The sequence below is a fragment of the Drosophila pseudoobscura genome, chromosome 4, assembly GCF_009870125.1.
Source record: "Drosophila pseudoobscura strain MV-25-SWS-2005 chromosome 4, UCI_Dpse_MV25, whole genome shotgun sequence".
Lineage (NCBI taxonomy): Eukaryota > Metazoa > Arthropoda > Insecta > Diptera > Drosophilidae > Drosophila > Drosophila pseudoobscura.
The window spans coordinates 13,957,142-13,975,155 of NC_046681.1; the positions used below are offsets into that span (position 1 = coordinate 13,957,142).

The window sequence follows — 18,014 nt, forward strand, 5'->3', positions numbered from 1 at the left end:
AAATTATGTGTTCAGTGCTGAGTATCTTAACTAGCTAGTAATATTCAACCGAATTTGAAAAACAAGGAATATGATGGATCTAGAATATATATGTTTACGGTATATTTTTAACATGAAACAGTATATTTTGGTATATTTCTGAGGGTCCGACGGTATATTTTAACGATAAATCCACGGTCACACTGCATTGCATTCAATTAACATAAAATAAGTGGAAAAATGTGGTCTGACACAATATTGATAGTTTTTATATCCGTCTGCACAGCCTTTTTGGGCGAAGGTGAGTGAAACATCACAAAGCAGTTTTATTTCCAACATATTCATGAATTTTTACCTTAAAAGGGCTCACCTGGGTCTTGGTGTACCGCACCGAAAAATATCAAAAGCTGAAGACCGAAGTGGAAAAGCAGAGCAAGAAATGTAAGCACTGGAAAATGGGTTATCATTATCATAAATTAACGTGTGATTACTTTAAGTGGAGCGCCGTAAGGAAATCCATGGCGACTCACTGGACAAGGCGGTGAAAAAGAAAATCGAGCGCGACGAGGAGAAACTCAAGAACAATAACAGGGACTTGTCGCTGGTGAAGATGAAGTCGATGTTTGCTACTGGCTTTGCTTTCACCGCTCTGCTGAGCATGTTCAATAGCATATTCGATGGACGTGTTGTTGCCCAACTGCCCTTTACCCCGATCTCCTGGATCCAGGGCTTGAGCCATCGCAATCTGTCCGGCGAAGACTACACCGACTGCTCGTTCATCTTCCTCTACATTTTGTGCACCATGTCCATTCGCCAGAACATACAGAAAATGTTGGGCTTTGCCCCCTCGCGTGCCGCCAGCAAACAGGGCGGTGGTCTCTTTGGTGCGCCACCAGGACAGTTCAAATAGTAAAATGAAACTTTAATCATGTACAATAAATACATTGTACTTCCAACAGACACTAACTTAGAACATTATTCAACTCGTACATGGGACTGTCGACAATTAATCTATCGAAGCTCAGTCGCGACAGATCGATCGTGCGAAACTGTCCATCCATAATCAGCTCGGATACGGCTCGACCCACAGCCACCGACTGCTGGATGCCGTGTCCACTGAACCCAGTCGCAATGTACAAATTGTGGTAGTACGGATGTGGTCCCACAATGCCGTTGTCATCGTAAATATTGTGCTCGTACAGGCCCGCCCAGCTGTCTACAACTGTGGCCGCCTCGAAGGCGGGAACCCGTTCCACGAGCGCGGGCCTAATCTTCTGGTCAAAATACTGCGGATCAACGACTAAATTATCACTGTTTGGATCGACTTGCGGGTCGGAATTACGCCCGCAGATGTAGTTGCCGCCCAAGCCGTCTCTCCGAATGAATGTCGCGTTCGAATCGATGGTTATGGGCATGGCCATGCCGGGTGCATTCTGTGCCTGCGTACTGATGGCATACATGTACCGCTTGCGTGCATCTATGGGCAAGGGGACCCGAAGCATTCCCGGGCCCGTGCCAATGCGTGCCATTCGTCCTACTTTCCCGGAACTAGCTCCGGCTGCTATTACGCAGAGAGCAAACTTGCACGTGCGTCGTGTACCGTCTGGCAGTTGAATAACAGCCTTATCCAGACCATCATAGCCGCCTTCGTTGGAGCTATTGTCCCCCGAGACGGATATATCCGGCTGTTCATGGAAAGCAAAGTCCACCACTTCTCCATCGACGAAATGCGCACCGTGTCCGCCAGCAGAACGTCTAAAGTTTGCGAGCAGGGACCATGAGTTGAACCAGCCCTCCTTTTCGAGGCCATGGCAGCCCAGAGCAATGCCCTTGGTATTCAGCCAGGGGAAACGCGCCGCCAGTCGATCGGGTGTAAGGAGCTCGTTCCGGGCACCTAGCTCGTTTTGCAGCTGCGAAGCATACTTCATGCCCTCGGCGTCTTCCTCGCCAGCGAGCATCAGATGGCCCTGTGGCGTAAAGTTGAGCGGTACCTCCGTGCCAAAGTGTTCCCTGGCGTTGCGTAAAAAGTCAGCGGCGAAGAGCGACATTTGTATGTTCTCGGGCAGAGAGAATTGCTGACACAGGCCTCCAACAGAGACGCGGGTTGCAGACTGTGCATACTATAAAAAAACAAGAGATAATTACTGTGTGACCACTGATCCATGTCAGTCACACATACCGTATCATCCTTCTCGACAACCACAACGTTCAGTCCATCACGCGCCTTCTCCTTTAGAAAATATGCAATGGAACTGCCTATACCGCCACCGCCAATGATCAGCACATCGCAGTGCGTCTGGAATTCATCTGGCCGACTGGAATTTTCTACTTTTTCGCCTTCAAACTTGAATTTAGTTTGAGTCAAAGCTCGTTCAGAGGTGTCTTCTGGACTGGGGTCCTTGGGCACAAAGAATTCTTTGACTTTGCGCATATCATTTCCGAGTAACCGAAGCGTCCGCCTAATGGGATGCTTGTCGTCGTCGGGAGTATTGCCACCGGAATTCGCGCCATTGCCAGTCGCACCAGCTGAGTAGGCCCGGTTCTGAAGAATGCGCACAGCGTGTCTGTATCGTAACATTTTTAAACTTTACAATTTATTTATATTTTCATTCACATTCCGTCCTGAGAGAATTATTTGGTAATAGTGATAACGTCCACAGAATCCAGATGGCCACTTAACAGCTCTGTTAATGCTGTGCCCCCAACAGCACCTTGAGTGTATTTGTCGAAATCGACACTTACATCGCGAAAATCCTTGTTTTTCCACTCACTCAAATTCCAATAAAAGAGATTCCTACAAATTAACCAATCTTGTAGAAAATTGATTAATTAATTATTTGCTCAGTGCTGAGAGTTCTAGTTATAGAATTTAATCATGGACAGGGCACGATTAATCCATTGTTGACCAGTGGGTACTGAAATACACTCTACAAATATTATTAAACTTGAAGAAGTTCAGTTCAGGTTAAAAAATATCGTGGTTATTCTGAATTTAAAAATAGGGTAGGATTTAAGAAGAATTTATCTAAAGTTGTTCACTTGCTTTACTAGAGGGGGGTTGAGTGGGTTAAATTTATCGATAAATCCGATAACACTGCATTACTAGGCATTTTAGATTTCGTTTGGAAAAACTAAGAAAAGTCAGCAATTTGATATATAAATTGCAAATTAAACGTTCTACAACATGACCAACGCTGCAGATATTGGCACTCAGGATGTTGAGATGGAGGTTGATCCTCCAACGACCGAGATATCACTGGCAGACGAAAAGAAAAATCAAGATGTGGCCGCTGTGCAAGAGATTCGCGAGCAGATACGCCAAATCGAAAAGAGTGTCGCTTCGAAAGAGTCGCGGTAAGCTTTCCTCCCCATCAAATCATTGATTCAATGATATTTATGGACTCTTGTCACAGATTCATCTTGCGTGTGCTGAGAAATTTGCCCAACACCCGACGCAAGCTGAACGGCGTTGTTTTCCGCAATCTGTCGCAGACCATCTACCCAGCTGGCGCCGATCGGGAGGCCGCGCTGGCTCTTATGCCCGCTGTGGAGAAGGATGCCACCGAGTTGCCTGATGTGAGTAAAAAACTGTTGGCTACCAAGGCACCGATAGCCGAGGTGGATGCCTACTTCTATCTGCTTCTGCTGGTCAAATTGATTGACGCCAACGATCTAAAACGCGCCGGTACGTGTGCCGATGCCTTGATGGCCAAAATCTCCATCCAAAACCGGCGCACCCTCGATCTTATCGGAGCCAAGTCCTATTTCTACTTTTCGCGAGTGGCTGAGCTGAACAACGCCTTGGAGGGCATTCGCGCCTTCCTGCACGCCCGTCTGCGGACCGCCACACTACGCAACGACTTCGAGGGTCAGGCTGTGCTCATAAATTGCCTGCTCAGAAACTATCTACACTATGCCCTGTACGATCAGGCTGACAAGTTGGTGAAGAAGTCCGTCTACCCCGAGTCGGCCAGCAACAATGAATGGGCCCGTTTCCTATACTATCTGGGTCGCATTAAGGCGGCGAAGCTGGAGTACAGTGATGCGCACAAACATCTGGTCCAGGCCCTGCGGAAATCGCCTCAGCATGCGGCTATCGGCTTCCGCCAGACCGTGCAGAAGCTGATCATTGTTGTGGAACTGTTGCTTGGTAATATTCCCGAGCGCGTTGTGTTCCGTCAGGCGGGACTCCGACAGTCCCTTGGCGCATACTTCCAGCTGACACAGGCTGTGCGTTTGGGCAACCTGAAACGCTTCGGGGACGTGGTGTCGCAGTACGGACCCAAGTTCCAGATGGATCACACCTTCACACTGATCATCCGCTTGCGTCACAATGTGATCAAGACTGCCATCCGTTCGATTGGTCTCTCCTACTCGCGAATCTCGCCACAGGATATCGCCAGGCGCTTGATGCTGGATTCGTCCGAGGATGCCGAGTTTATTGTGTCGAAGGCCATACGTGACGGTGTAATTGAGGCCACCCTGGATCCGGCTCAGAACTACATGCGCAGCAAGGAGAGCACCGACATTTACAGCACACGCGAGCCCCAATTGGCCTTCCACGAGCGCATTTCGTTCTGCCTGAATCTACACAATCAGAGCGTCAAAGCTATGCGATATCCGCCCAAGTCGTACGGAAAGGATCTGGAGAGTGCTGAGGAGAGACGCGAGCGTGAGCAGCAGGACTTGGAGTTGGCCAAAGAGATGGCTGAAGATGATGAGGATGGTTTCTAAGCTTTTGCAGTTTCTTTGTACTTGTATTCATTTTTCATAGAAATATAACCAACAAATAAGTTACAAAATTGATCAAACACCGATAGAAAGGTTGATCAGGTGTTATTGAATAAATTTTCGGTTATTTAAAAGTCACGGTTCCCTTTCACTGAATCGTATAAGAGTAGTAGTCACGGTAATCGAAATATAGAACATCCCTGTCAGCTTCGATAGTCTTATTTATCGGATAAAAATATGTGTTCAGTCCTGAGTTGGACTCCAGCTAGAAAGTCATCGTGGTTTTCTGTTAGTAAAGAGGACGGATAGGATGGATCCATAAAAAGAATTAGCAGGAAGCATAATTTTCCGCGGCTTAACTCAATCTGTTCACTTGTTAAATAGAGGGGGCTTAAGTGGGTTAAGCAATTTTTTTTGTGGTATATTTTAAAAAGAAGACGGTATATTTCAGTATATTTCTGAGGGTCAGACCGTATATTTTAGCCATAAGTCCGCGGTCACACTGGCGAGTAGTAAACCAACGCCAGCGAGTCTACAGAAAATTTTATGAAAAAACACACACAATGCAAAGTAAATAACGTGTTTAAACCATAAATGTAGAGTATTTAGTGCCCGTGAGCCGTAAAGTGTTAAACATCGCGGAAGAGTGCGCGTGGAATGGTTAAGGAGCTAAGTGCAGAAATTCGCATCGGCGAGTCACAAATAACAGCGGCCCGAGCAGGAGCATCGAGTAGTAAACTAGCCAACGCCGACGAGTCTCTGGCCAATGTGGTGCAACCCCCCGCTACCCGTGAGCACCCGTCCTCCACCCGCTAACGCGCAAATATATGCGACGACAACTAGTTGTAGTGGGCAGCCTTTGTGGAAGCAGCAGGCGAAAAATTGTGCAAACGCCAAACAAGGGAAGCGCTTAAAAGTTAATTAGCAGTGCAAGCGAAGCTGCGTTGTGTGTTCAGGCGCTCATCCGATCCACAGCACAGCCTTTGCGGCAGTGATGCAGCAGCAGCTGCGCCAACTATCGAGATTCTAGTTATTGTTGTTGTGGTTTTTGCACCCACCACACGTAACTAGAGCACACAGACACACGCCATACACACACGCAAACCCATACACAGCAAACACATACACTCACTCACACAGACAGAAGAGCTCTGTTTACAGGGTATCATCCAAACCGCTGTCCATCCACATACAACACACACACATACATCCATAGTCCACAGGCAGTAGATGCAGCAGCAAAAACATTGGAAATGATTTGTAAACAAGACGTCCTGCTGTGGTTTGAGAAACTCGAGAGCTACAATCGCATTGAAACGATGTACGCGCTGCTCACCGCCTGCCTGCCGTTCGAGCTACGCTTCCTGGGCACACTGCTCGAGGAGCAAGGAAGATGCGACTCGGAGACGCTGCGCGGAATGGAGCTGCGCGCCAACAATCCCCAGGAGCTGGCCGCCGACATGTTCACCTGCCAGAAGGGCGATCCTACCGACAGAAAGATACGCCGCAAAATGGCCCTCTACTTGGCCCTGATCCGTGCCTGCAACCGGAACTGTGTGAGCGAGATCTATCGGACGCTCGAGTGCTGGGGAGAGTGTGATTTTGGTTGCATCAATGACCAGGATACTCTTCTCGAACTGCTGCTTGTCTACACAATGGCCGCCATTCATCCAGTCTTCTCCATGGACGAGCAAAAGAAGATCTTTGGAATACTGGGCAAGATCAAGGAGAACAAACTGGTGGCGGATAACTTTCCGGTGCAAGCGCAAATGGAACAGCCACAGACACAGTCCCATCCACATCCACCGCATCCCCACGCGCCGTCCCAGCATGATTTGATAATGCAACAGCAACAGCAGCAGCAGCAGCAGCATGTGATGCATCAAATTCAGGCTCAACAACAGGCACATCAGCACCAGCAGCAACAGCATCCGCCGATGGTCCAGGTAGTGCAGACGCCGCAGGGCAACATACCAATGATATTCCCCCAACATTTTCAAAAGGTAAGTGAGGCGAAGCGATACACTTGAACGATTAAACGACTAACACGGACACCCTCACCCCTCTTCCGCTCTCTCTCTCCATCTATCCCTCACTCTGTTAGCTTGTGCCTGGGACTGATGGAACACACCAGATCAGCGTCGATGGTGTGCCACACATGATGCAATCGAATATCACCATTCCAGCGGACACAAATGCCATACTCGGCCACCAGAACACGGCCGCCGCGTGGTCGATGCGTCACTACGCACCCCCACCACACCCGCAAACTGCTGCTCCTCAGCAGCAGCAGAACATAGATCATCATGTGCCTCCAGCCTCCAGTTCACCGATGCTGAGCCAGCAGTCCTCGCCGTCAAGCAGCCGCACGACGAGTCCTCAGCGCTCCAACGTTCCACAGCAGTCGCAGCAAATGCGCAACTTGTCGCAACGTTTGACGGGCCACAAACATCATGCGGCGCGGCGTCCCTCAGCAGAGACCACGCCGCCGCCATCTTCCATTAGCGAGCTGCAGCACGAGAACATTAACGAAGGCGGCAGCAGCAGTTCCAGTGGGACGAGTCTGCCCAGCCTGATACGCAACGGTTTCCAGCGGCCCACACATCATCATCGAGTCAAGGCGAACGCCTACATACCGCCGCATCAGCAGCAACAGCAGCAGCAGCACTTTCAGAACAACGCTTACATGAACAGCATGATGCAGAACATGAGCATGAACGACGATGGGAGTGGCTCCGTGACCAAGAGTGTTGCCACAACCGGCAGCGAATCGGGTAGCTCGAATGGCTCTTGCGGGGACATATCCCCGCCAGAGACACCAACGCCGCATCCACTGCCATTACACAGCACAGTCGGCAATCCCGGCATGGGCATGATAACGACTGTCGTGCACAGCGGCATGGGAGGAGGCTACCAGCAAAAGCACCATCTCACCTACAAGCAGCAGCAGCAGCAAATGAACCTGCAGCAGCGACTGAACGGACGCAATGGGATGGAGAAGAGCTATCAGCAGATCTACACAACAGGTACGCCAAGCAATGTGAGCGATGCCCAGACAATGACGATGAGCAGCGGGAACATGCAGCAGCAGCAGGCGCTGCTCATCAGCCCGTCTCCGGTGAGCACGCCCACGACTACGGTCTTGTTGCAGCAACAGTCACAGCAGCAGCCGCAGCCGCAGCCTCCACCACCCACAGCCTACAATGCAGCCTCCTATCCATATCACACACGAGGACCCCCGCCGCAGCAGACGATATTCCAGGCGCATAATGCACCGCCACCGCCGCAATCTGTTCGTGGCGGCTACCGGTTTCCAATGGCTCCGGTTTCCCACAACGGAGAGCTCATCTATCCGGCGTTCCACACGAGCCTTGCCTTCCTGCCGGTCCCCGGCACTGGTGGCACGCCCACAGCCGTTACGCCGCCCCAGCTGCAAAACTCTGCCGCTGTGGTCAGCACGAATGCTGTGGCGGTACAGACGCCCACGCCCCAGCAGCAGCAACTGCCGACCACGCCTCCCTACAGTGCGCTGACCGTTTGCCCCATCACTGGGGTGGGCGGCGGCGGAGCACCGAAGATATCCTGCTACAATTGCGGCTCGCAGACGCACATTGGACGGGACTGCCAGGAGGCGTCTATGGAGGATGTGACGCGGAGCGCCAGCTATAAGCTGGACTACTCAGAGACTCAGAGCATAGAGGCGAACTCCATAGGTGATCACAGCAACAAGGATATGGGCAGCATTCAAATGAATTCGTCGGTGGCAGCGCCGACGGCGTCAACGGTGCTGTCGACGGCGGCGGTGACGAGCATCGGGAAATAGCAAGGTGTGGGTAAATCCAGAGTAAGCTTCAAGTCTATATACACGGACCTATATGGAGGAGCATAATTACGTCTATATTAATTAATGTTTATACATAATATCCTTATCTACTTATACAGAAAATACCATTTATTATGATTGTGTAGTGCGGAAATCAAATTTCTCGCCCTTACCACACGTCTCCTAGTTTTTTATAAGCCTCTCAATTCGCGTTATGGAGAATCGGTATAGGAATCGGCAAACGTAAGCGGTATCGGAACACGGGTCGGAATAATAGTCGCGCTGCCTAAACTCTTGACAACCCTCATCCAGTCCCCTCTTACCCCCCGCCCCGCCCATATAACAATAATTTAAACGCGCTCCAGCCCTACACAGCCCACAGCCCATACCCGTCCCCAGCCCCACACACACACACACACACACAGATAGTCGATAACGAATTTTAGTCATATGCCACTTTGAATATTTCTAATATTAAGTTGAATGTACAACAGCAATAAGTAAACAAAATAATCCTAATCTATGTTATGCGGTTAGCACTGCCGCAGGAAGGATCATTCGATAAACTCAAACACGGGCGAATGTTACCCCATTATCAAGATATCGAAATAAGTTCAAGACACACACAGAAGAGGACGAAGAAGAATAAGGAAGTGAAGGAGACGGAGAAAAATAAGAAATAGCTACGAATAGATACCGGTAAAAAGTAAGAAATTTCGTAGAATACAAAATACCTAGCAAATATAACAAAAAAAACAAAAACAAAATTATGTGTATAAAAACAAATGAGCGTAGCAGCACAATGTGCTTAGTTAACGTTTTTTCGTATTCCAGACCCGCGACCGCCCCTGCCCCCGCCCCACCCTGTCCCTTCTTAAATTTTCACACTGTAGTTATTCTATTTATTTTGAAGCTCCAACATGTTTTTAGAAATGTTTTACCTAATTTTTTTGTATTTTATATACATACCTATATACATATACTTATATATATACAAATATTATTTTAAAGCATACAAACCCGTATATGATACAAACTATGTGGATAGGGCGTATATTATTGCTAATCACCGCTGTCTAATTATTATTTTATGTACTCAAAACTTGACTCCCCCCCCTGATCATGTGTGGGCGCATCTGTCGAACAATTGGCCGAGTTACAGGCCAAAGAAGATCGTCAAGATCAGGCCAACAACAGGCGCCCACAGATGAACAGAAAATAAGAAACCAAACAGTTTTGCCTGCCCTTAGTTTTTTATGTACAGACATTGTTAAAATTTTTGTAAAGCCCCAGCAATAATCATGTAAAGAGCAAAGAAAAAAGCGCCAGAAAAACAAAACAAGGAAAGAAAGAAAGGAAAAAAAAACGATTTAAGAGTAATACACAATTTACTGAGTTTTGCTGATAATGCGTAGCCGCATGACAAACAATTATTATTATATTTCATTGAAATAATAAAAAAATCCAATTGTTTCTAAAATTCGTGTAACAAAACACAAGCTACAAAAAAAAACCCAACCAAGGACTATTTTTTATAATATTCTAAGCAAATCTCTTTCAGAACAGACGGAGGGCCAGAAATGAAAGAGACGTGCAGGTGCATCGAGTTGTGGTGCTCTTAAAACTGTTTGCTTGGGCACCCTCTCTAAATTGGTAAGTCTTTTGGCGTGTGCTTTATCGGCTGGCGCTACAGTGGAGCCTCGATGAAGGGGGAGAACAAACTGACATTCTTCACTATACCGACTGTTCCATGCCCATCCAGCATTCACTGCACATAGCACGGCTTGAACGAAACTGGGGGATTTGGGCAACACAAACACAAACACAAACACGAACACGAACATAAACCAGCGGGTGGATGTTGGAGCAGCGCAACACTGACGTTCTCTCAAGCGTGTCTGTCTTACCGTAACGGCACAGTCATAGCCATAGTTAACGTGTTCGTCTTCAGTTGAGCAGACGCATCGCATTGAGCGGGTGGTGGATTTTCACGACTACTAGAATGTAGCTGCGGAGCTCGGACAAGATCTAGGAAACTCCTTATCCAATAAGTGAAACACACAAAGAAAGAACAAAAAAGGGTGTAATCCTTGACAAATCGGAAGTGATCAGTGCATTGTACGGGTATGTATTTCCACAGAGTAGTACATGTAAGAAATCTGAAACGATCGCCACTCTGTAGGTGCTCGTTGATGCATAGCCAAGTGCTGTGCAATGCTGTTGTAGTCTGGTATCGTTCCGGCCCCCAGGTTCGGCGTCTTTGCCAAGAGTTAAAGAAAACGAAAACATAGCCAGAAACAGCAGCGGCAGAAGCAGCAGCAGAGACTGAAACAATGCTCAAAGCCACAAGGAAACCGACGGATCCATACAATTCGAAACTAAAAGTTAATGCCAGCAACAACAGCAGCGTCAAACCGCCGCTGCCCATCGAGCTGTCGGAGGAGGGAAATGGCAGCGGCAGCGGCAGCAGCAGCAGCCCGACTACTCCGCAGAAGCTCAGCCTGAAGGGCAGCCAGCTGGGTGGAAGCATTTTGATTGGCAATTACAACGTGAGTCCGTCTACTTATTTCCGTGCTACTACGACTTCCTATCCATCGTATTCCGTTTTCTCTTTTCGCTCGCTGGCCAGTACTTGACCCAACTGGAGGTGTGCGAAAATGAAATGGAGGTCTTGGACCTCAGCTCGCTGGCTCAACTGGAGACGCTCAAATGCAGCCGGAACAAGCTAATGGAGCTGATCGTAAACGCCACCAATCTGCAGGCACTTTTAGCAGACCACAACTGTAAGCAGAGCACGTTTTTAAATTTTAAATATTTAAAATTATATGGCAATTACCAGCACTATTTTTCGATTGGAAAGATCGAGTGCAAGTGTATTAAATGTGTATTTAATTATTTTCAGGCCTTCACAACATTTCCACAACCAACACCCATCCAGTGCCGTTAAAACTGCATTGCATTGACATCTCGCACAATAGTTTCAATGAGCTCCCCAATTGGATTGGGGCCTGTGCTGCGTTGTCCACACTGGATGCGTCGCACAATCGATTGACCAACATAACGGGACTGCTTCGAAACTATAGAATCAATCAATTGGTTGCTCTGAATTTGTCGTACAATGAATTGCAGCAGCTTGAGTATTTGCCCGAGGGCTTTGGCAGCATCCAAAAGCTGCAACTCCAAAGCAACGAGCTCCAGTGTTTGCCGGAGAATTTCTTTGCCGTCACTCATTCACGCTTGGACACCTTGAACGCCGCCTGCAACAAGCTGTCGACTCTGCCGCGGTACGAGCAGAATAATCATGCGGCCTTGGTGCACTTGTTTCTGGCTGGAAATCAGCTCAACGACAGCATCTTCGAGGCACTCCACAACGCAGCCCGGCTGAAGGTGCTCCATCTTGCCTACAACCGCATTGGAATCCTGCCTCCCGCATGCGTACGCAATTGGTCGGAGCTGGAGATCCTGGTTCTATCGGGCAACATGCTGCAACAACTGCCTGAGGAGGTGGCGACGCTTAATCACTTAAAGGTGCTGCGATGCTGCAACAATCTCTTGCTCTGCACCCCACAGCTGGCCAAGTTGGGCAAGCTGAAGGTCCTCGATCTATCACACAATCATCTAGATCGCGTCAATCTGCTGTCCCTCGTGCCCTCGCGGAATCTCAAGTACTTGGATTTGTCCGGAAATTTGCAGCTGCAGGTGAGATTAGAGATATTGAAAAGTCTAATTTTCCCAATAATAATCCTATACCTTCGCATTCCCAGGTTGATGAGCAACAATTCAAGGTATGCCAGACCCAAAGTGAGCGCAACTGGAACCTAATCGATGTGTCTGGCAATAACCGAGCTGCCCTGCCCACCAGTACGTTGCGCCTGGCGACGGCGCCGCGAAATCAAAACAAGAACTCCCCCTGGACAATGGGCTTCGCAGAGACGCCAGGATCCGGAGACTGCCGAAAGCTGCTGGTCTGCCAGTTGCGTGCGGCCAACTATGGCGGCTCTGATGAGGCCCTCTATGGCATGTTTGAGGCTGCAGATGGCAATGGACGGGTGGCACAGGAGATGGCTCAGGTGGTGCCGGATCTAATGAAGCAGGAGCAGCTGGTCAAGGATGCTCCTCTCAGAGATTACATGAAGTTTACGTTGCTGACGGCACAGCAGCAGTGCGGAAGTGTGCGGAGTGCCGCCTTATTTCATCTCACCCGGACACGGGCACCCTCAAAGGTCAGGCCCTTGAAAAGCAAGCGCTATGTGCTGCGCATGGCCAGCACTGGGCGGCTGGATGCCTATCTGGTGCGTCGAACCACACAGTTGCGCCTGACAGACACAGAATCTAGCGCCAAGGATCTGGGACCATCGCACGCAATGCCTGACCCTCAGGTTCTAGAGGTAGCTTGTTCTCTCCTCAGTTTAAAAGAAACCAACTAAATTGGAGTTTCCCTTTCACAGCTAACACTGAGCAATGATGATGAGTACCTTGTTGTGGGCAATGCCCAGCTCTGGTCGGTCATGGACGTTGGTCGCGCCGCCAGAGAGATTCGCAAGGAGGAAAACGCTTTGCTGGCAGCCAAGCGGCTTGTGGACATTGCCCAGAGCTTCGGTGCATCGGAGAACCTCAGTGTGATTGTGGTGCGCTTCCGTCATCTTGGAACCGACGTGGATCATCTCATTCGGGAGCTCAAGCAGAGTGTTCGCAAAAAGCCAGCTCTGGTGCAGCCGCCCACTGTCTCCGTCTGTAAGCGTACCTGCTGTGATCGCAGCAACGCCTGTCGTCACCGGGCGATCGAGCAGGATCCGCTGGCCGGACGCTCCTCGCCCAGCGGTCAGAGTGATCGTGATCTTCTGTCCAAGGACGGCCCGAGCGTTGTGCCCAACGATGAGTTCATTCTCGCGCATGCACGCGTGATGCAGGAGGAGCAGCAGCTGGAAATGCTGGACGAAACGGAATCTGTGCTGTCGGAGGAGCAGTTTAAATGCTGGGAGTACATGCTCGAGCAGAATACACAGCTGCTATTTGACAAGGAGCTTAATACTATTTCCAAGTCATTTACCAAGCAGCGAGCCATCCCGAGCACCAATCTAGCCATGCCGGATCGCAACGATTTCACCACCAATCTAGTGCGGAGCGTGGCCAATAAGTTCATCTCCACGAGCACACCCCAGCTGCCACAACCACTGGCATCCACTCCCACGCCGATTGGCTCCTACCATCATATTAAGCCGCCGATGCCCGGCCACTTTGGCAGCACGCTCTCATTCCAACAGGCGCAGAGCTGTGGCTATAATATGTTCGATGGAAAACCCCGAAAAATGGTTGGAGCCCCCGTGAAGCGGGGACCCCACTCGGCTTACTTTGGATCCCTGCAGCGATTGATGCCCTACAACTTTGAATATGATTTCGCTGTCACTCACGAGCGGGAGCGTAATATATTGGACGAGGAGGAGATCGATGAGGATGAGTTCAACGAACACGAGAGCCGTATGCGCAAGTATTGGGGTGTGGCAACAACCGAACTTTAGGCTGGACTTGCAGAAACAAATCAAATCAAAACATTCCAAATCATTTTATAGCCGTTATAATTGTACATACGTATTGGAACTATCGATATGAGTCTACTCCCACTCAACTATCGATACGACTTGCCGACTCTCACGTGGCCCTGCTCTTTTACACTTCCCTATATTTAATGTTTACACATATACTTGATTAATTAAACATGCATTTGCCACAACAACGGCCGCATCATAACATTGCCGCGTTATTTGCGGCTGCCCAGCCGGACTTTCTGCGGGTAAGTGCGCCCATGGTGCGATACAGTAAGCTGGAGTTTCGAAGATTGGTGCGGATGAATGGAGTTCAACTAGCATTCACACCTATGATGATCTCCGACTCGATCAACAACAGTGAAAAGGCTCGGCAAAATGAGTTCTCCACGGACCCCGACGATCAGCCACTCATTGCACAGTTTGCGGCCAAAGATGCGACAGAGTTTGTCACGTCGGCACAGCTGATCTATCCCTATGTCGATGGCATCGATTTGAACTGCGGCTGCCCCCAGAGCTGGGCGATGTCCAAGGGCTATGGATGCGGACTGCTGCGTCAGCCGGAACAGGTCCGAGAGGTTGTGCAACAGGTCCGGCGTACTCTGCCCTCGGACTTTAGTGTCTCCGTGAAGATGCGACTTCTTGGCGGCAGCGAAGAGGATTCTGTGGAGAGGACCATCGACCTGGCCCGCCAACTGGAACGCGCTGGAGTCACTTTTCTCACACTCCACGGTCGGACGCCTGCCCAGAAGCATTCCAAGGACACGCTCAACGTCTCCGCCATGGAAGAAGTGCGCAAATCCCTACAGATTCCCCTGATAGTGAACGGAAACGTGGAATCCTGGTCAGATGCCTGCGAATTACACGCGCAGACTGGTGCGGCTGGCGTAATGGCTGCCCGAGGTCTCCTCGCGAATCCGGCACTATTCAACAGCGATTACCCGACAGCCACGACAACTCCTTCGGCCTGTGTGGAGCAGTGGCTGGACATTGCGTCTGCTGCCGGGGACAATTTGCTCTTCCAATGCTTCCATCACCATCTGACGTTCATGTGGAGCAGCGAAATGAAGCGATCCCTGCGCGTCCAGTTCAACAGTCTGGGCACAAAACAACAGGTCGTGGATTTTCTCAGAGAGCACTACAATGTGCGAACCAGTGAAGTCGACCCGGAGCCGGCCCCTTACACAGACTGCACGTACACCCACTTTACCCCGCCCAGGCATGCGAGGCACATTGCTGCCGAGGCGGAGGAGAAAGCCTGGAGCTCTAAAAGCGATGGAAAATTCTTTACAGAGTTCAAGGCGCATCAAATTTCCAGTCCAGCAGGAGATGACCTGGAGTTGGGGGGTCTTTTTGGTGGAGAGGAATGATCCATCATCTGCTTATAGTTAGTTATAGTCCCAAATTAATAAAACCACACATTTTAAGTGCAATTAAACTAGATTTCAAAATTAGTTGGTTGTTATTGTGAAACTAATTATATATTAAATTGTTTGTTTACAAATTAGATTGTGAAACCTACGATGATTCTTGTTTCTATACGATAGCGTGGAAACCATGCATAGAAGTGCTATCGATACTTAATTTCCATCTTTATCATCACTTACACACACACATGCATATACAAAAGAAAGCAATAACACACACAGCCACGCGGAAAAAATAACTCAAGCGGAGCCATTCGACATTCTAGAACACATTTTATTTTCGCAACCAAGATGGGGCGCAGTAAATTCGCTCCGGCGAAGAAGGTACGAAACGAAAAGCGTTTGAGCAGGTGGTTGGAGAACATTGTATAGCTGTTAAATTTCCAGGTGATGCAGCACGACGAGTTTATGAATCGGATACGGAAAACGCTGTACTATGGCGTTGGGACAGCGGACAGTGAAATGGAGGTGTCCATGCCCTTTGCCGAATACGCATCGGAGATATTTTCAGAGCCCCATCGAGGCCACTCACTGCATCGCCTGAGCTGCGTTACTGCTGGCAAGATTCAGACCACAACACCTTGCTCGCTCATCATGGCCCTCATTTACTTGGACCGCTTGAATGTCATTGATCCAGGCTATGGCTATAGAATCACACCCCAGGAGCTGTTCGTTGTGTCATTGGTGAGTACAGTCGTACGATTATCATTGAATCATCATCATGCGCCTGCATAACCTGTTGATTGATAACCTGCACACCGTACCGAACACCGAGTGAAAAAAAGCCACCAGATTGTGGAGCACGCGCACACACACTCTCAATCAATAGTGTGGTTCTGTGAGTTGTCTCTTTGTTTTGCTGCTGCACTGCACTACATTTCATTATGTTTAGAACATTATTTACTTACACAGGGCCAAGTTTCAGTATGTGCGGATTACTTATATAACCTTACCTATACGATATATGATATGTTATTTATAGCTTGTCGTGCACGCTGACATGCCTATGTAGTGACGTCATTTGTTGTGGGGCTTACTCATCCCGTGTGCTGTTTGTTTATAGATGATTTCTACCAAGTTTTATGCCGGCCACGATGAGAAGATTTATCTGGAAGACTGGGCCAAGGAGGGCAACATGACCGAAGCAAGACTCAAGGAAATGGAACTAGAATTCCTTTCGGCAATAGTAAGGATATTCTCGAAAAAAGGAAACTATAATTTCATCTCATATTTGATTTTTAGGACTGGAATATATACATATCGAATGAACAATTCTTTGCGAAGCTAAGTAGCGTTGAGCGAACCCTGGCCGAGCGAGAGGGACTGCGACGTGGCTGGCTGACCTACAGTGAACTGATGCAACTGCTACCCAGCTTTACGTGGATGAAATTTCTGTTGAACAGCATCACCGTAATGGCACTGAGCTATGCGGCGAGTGTGATAACCTTGGCGGGTGCCTTTTTCATCGCCAGCCAAGTGCCGGGCACGCTTTGGCATCGCCGAACGCCTACAAACGATGTGGCATCCACGGCAAACTCCACGACACTCACGACACCTGCCTCTGCACCTGACGCTACCCAAGCTGCTCCTGTTATTTCCAATGAAATGAACTCGTCGCCGGCAAACGAGAGCTGTGGGGCGCTGAATGTGGAAGCGGAATTGCTGAAGCTGGAGCAACAATACTGCGACGAGGCAAGACTGAATGAGATGGAAAGCAACCCGCAACGCTATGTTCGATCCGTACCTAATCTACCGCTTAAAACGAATAACCGAAAGCCCGAAATGTTTGCTCCGCGGGACAATGCAGATCACTGGCTAAGCATCAAATCCGAATATAGCGACAGTCGAGATAATCCGAACTATTGGATATCTGGCCACGGCAACCGACACCACGATGACTTGGACCACTGGCAGCATCAGGCACAAAACGCATCCGTTTTCTGGCAATTGGTCAACGATGCTGTTCAGACTTCGTTCCTTGTCCGCTGGCCCGAAATATGGCCCAAATTAATCTAAAATCTATTTTATTATACGTATCACTTTTTAAATTTTTCTCTTGCAACACGAAATACGAGTATGTGTGTACATCAGCAATTGGGACTAGTTCCTCCTTGTCTGTAACGTTAACAACAATCTTTAACCGTGCAAATAAACTTATATATATTTTTTCAACTAATTGCAGAGCAATCTTGCTGTCTTTGAAGCTGAATAGAGTTTGATTTATTCTTTCAATAAGCTCTCTACAATGGACTGTTAACATTACTATATATTAGGCATATTTGTATATTTATTTACTAATCTGTGAAGCCTTTCGGGTAGGTACCATGATTGCCTGGTTGCCACGGGAAAACATGGTGGGTAATATTGCGCCTAATCGATTCCAGTCGATCAAGGATATTTTTCCGGCTACAGGAAGCCATGACACGAGCACGAGCCGCCCACAAATAAAGGATAAAATGTAATATTTTTGACTGGGGAAAGTATCTTTGATCTTTGATAATAATCAAATCC

General features: G+C 48.7%; 7 protein-coding genes across 10 annotated transcripts; 6 read left to right on the forward strand and 1 right to left on the reverse strand.

Annotated features, from left to right (window-relative positions):
* The first annotated feature begins 123 nt into the window (after positions 1-123).
* Positions 124-941, forward strand: LOC4817931 (calcium load-activated calcium channel). The gene is made up of 3 exons (XM_001357206.4): positions 124-280; positions 343-420; positions 477-941. The coding sequence occupies exons 1-3, from the start codon at positions 220-222 to the stop codon at positions 887-889; spliced, it is 552 nt and encodes a 183-aa protein (XP_001357242.1). The 5' UTR covers positions 124-219; the 3' UTR covers positions 890-941.
* On the reverse strand, positions 887-2,801 carry l(2)37Bb (lethal (2) 37Bb). Its single transcript, XM_001357205.4, has 2 exons — positions 2,159-2,801; positions 887-2,099 (listed from the first exon to the last, which is right to left on the reverse strand). Exons 1-2 carry the CDS (start codon positions 2,555-2,557, stop codon positions 942-944), a joined length of 1,557 nt encoding a protein of 518 aa, XP_001357241.2. The 5' UTR covers positions 2,558-2,801; the 3' UTR covers positions 887-941.
* A 255-nt stretch (positions 2,802-3,056) lies between these two features.
* Rpn3 (regulatory particle non-ATPase 3) lies at positions 3,057-4,785 on the forward strand. The gene is made up of 2 exons (XM_001357204.4): positions 3,057-3,333; positions 3,393-4,785. The coding sequence occupies exons 1-2, from the start codon at positions 3,164-3,166 to the stop codon at positions 4,711-4,713; spliced, it is 1,491 nt and encodes a 496-aa protein (XP_001357240.1). The 5' UTR covers positions 3,057-3,163; the 3' UTR covers positions 4,714-4,785.
* A 380-nt stretch (positions 4,786-5,165) lies between these two features.
* Positions 5,166-10,813, forward strand: LOC13036385 (ataxin-2 homolog). 4 transcript variants are annotated; one of them, XR_004469533.1, is made up of 6 exons: positions 5,166-6,713; positions 6,815-8,537; positions 9,071-9,239; positions 10,095-10,186; positions 10,296-10,657; positions 10,716-10,813. XR_004469533.1 is itself a non-coding variant. In XM_033380870.1 (2 exons), the coding sequence occupies exons 1-2, from the start codon at positions 5,964-5,966 to the stop codon at positions 8,531-8,533; spliced, it is 2,469 nt and encodes an 822-aa protein (XP_033236761.1). In that variant the 5' UTR covers positions 5,166-5,963; the 3' UTR covers positions 8,534-9,872. The 4 variants fall into 4 exon arrangements, 1 of the variants encoding a protein (XP_033236761.1); XR_004469532.1 differs by having other exon boundaries at positions 6,815-9,239; XR_004469534.1 differs by lacking the exon at positions 9,071-9,239.
* Positions 10,814-10,830: 17 nt separating this feature from the next.
* Positions 10,831-15,713, forward strand: Phlpp (PH domain leucine-rich repeat protein phosphatase). The gene is made up of 6 exons (XM_033380868.1): positions 10,831-11,082; positions 11,163-11,316; positions 11,436-12,232; positions 12,298-12,921; positions 12,982-14,324; positions 15,585-15,713. The coding sequence occupies exons 1-5, from the start codon at positions 10,867-10,869 to the stop codon at positions 14,050-14,052; spliced, it is 2,862 nt and encodes a 953-aa protein (XP_033236759.1). The 5' UTR covers positions 10,831-10,866; the 3' UTR covers positions 14,053-14,324; positions 15,585-15,713.
* Dus4 (Dihydrouridine synthase 4) lies at positions 14,222-15,530 on the forward strand. Its single transcript, XM_001357202.4, has one exon. The coding sequence runs from the start codon at positions 14,250-14,252 to the stop codon at positions 15,444-15,446; it is 1,197 nt and encodes a 398-aa protein (XP_001357238.2). The 5' UTR covers positions 14,222-14,249; the 3' UTR covers positions 15,447-15,530.
* On the forward strand, positions 15,661-17,672 carry LOC6903361 (protein CNPPD1). The gene is made up of 4 exons (XM_002132206.3): positions 15,661-15,827; positions 15,891-16,187; positions 16,567-16,689; positions 16,746-17,672. The coding sequence occupies exons 1-4, from the start codon at positions 15,795-15,797 to the stop codon at positions 17,517-17,519; spliced, it is 1,227 nt and encodes a 408-aa protein (XP_002132242.2). The 5' UTR covers positions 15,661-15,794; the 3' UTR covers positions 17,520-17,672.
* Positions 17,673-18,014: the final 342 nt, after the last annotated feature.

Excerpts from the sequence above, each read along its gene's own strand:
- LOC4817931 (XM_001357206.4), top strand. The coding sequence starts at position 220 with ATGTGGTCTGACACAATATTGATAGTTTTTATATCCGTCTGCACAGCC. Across the intron at positions 281-342 it reads CACAGCCTTTTTGGGCGAAG|GGCTCACCTGGGTCTTGGTG; the intron begins GTGAGTGAAACA and ends TTACCTTAAAAG. Across the intron at positions 421-476 it reads GGAAAAGCAGAGCAAGAAAT|TGGAGCGCCGTAAGGAAATC; the intron begins GTAAGCACTGGA and ends GATTACTTTAAG.
- Rpn3 (XM_001357204.4), top strand. The coding sequence starts at position 3,164 with ATGACCAACGCTGCAGATATTGGCACTCAGGATGTTGAGATGGAGGTT. Across the intron at positions 3,334-3,392 it reads GTCGCTTCGAAAGAGTCGCG|ATTCATCTTGCGTGTGCTGA; the intron begins GTAAGCTTTCCT and ends CTCTTGTCACAG.
- LOC13036385 (XM_033380870.1), top strand. The coding sequence starts at position 5,964 with ATGATTTGTAAACAAGACGTCCTGCTGTGGTTTGAGAAACTCGAGAGC. Across the intron at positions 6,714-6,814 it reads TCCCCCAACATTTTCAAAAG|CTTGTGCCTGGGACTGATGG; the intron begins GTAAGTGAGGCG and ends TCACTCTGTTAG.
- Phlpp (XM_033380868.1), top strand. The coding sequence starts at position 10,867 with ATGCTCAAAGCCACAAGGAAACCGACGGATCCATACAATTCGAAACTA. Across the intron at positions 12,233-12,297 it reads CCGGAAATTTGCAGCTGCAG|GTTGATGAGCAACAATTCAA; the intron begins GTGAGATTAGAG and ends TCGCATTCCCAG. Across the intron at positions 12,922-12,981 it reads CTGACCCTCAGGTTCTAGAG|CTAACACTGAGCAATGATGA; the intron begins GTAGCTTGTTCT and ends TCCCTTTCACAG.
- Dus4 (XM_001357202.4), top strand. The coding sequence starts at position 14,250 with ATGCATTTGCCACAACAACGGCCGCATCATAACATTGCCGCGTTATTT.
- LOC6903361 (XM_002132206.3), top strand. The coding sequence starts at position 15,795 with ATGGGGCGCAGTAAATTCGCTCCGGCGAAGAAG. Across the intron at positions 16,188-16,566 it reads AGCTGTTCGTTGTGTCATTG|ATGATTTCTACCAAGTTTTA; the intron begins GTGAGTACAGTC and ends GTTTGTTTATAG. Across the intron at positions 16,690-16,745 it reads TAGAATTCCTTTCGGCAATA|GACTGGAATATATACATATC; the intron begins GTAAGGATATTC and ends TTTGATTTTTAG.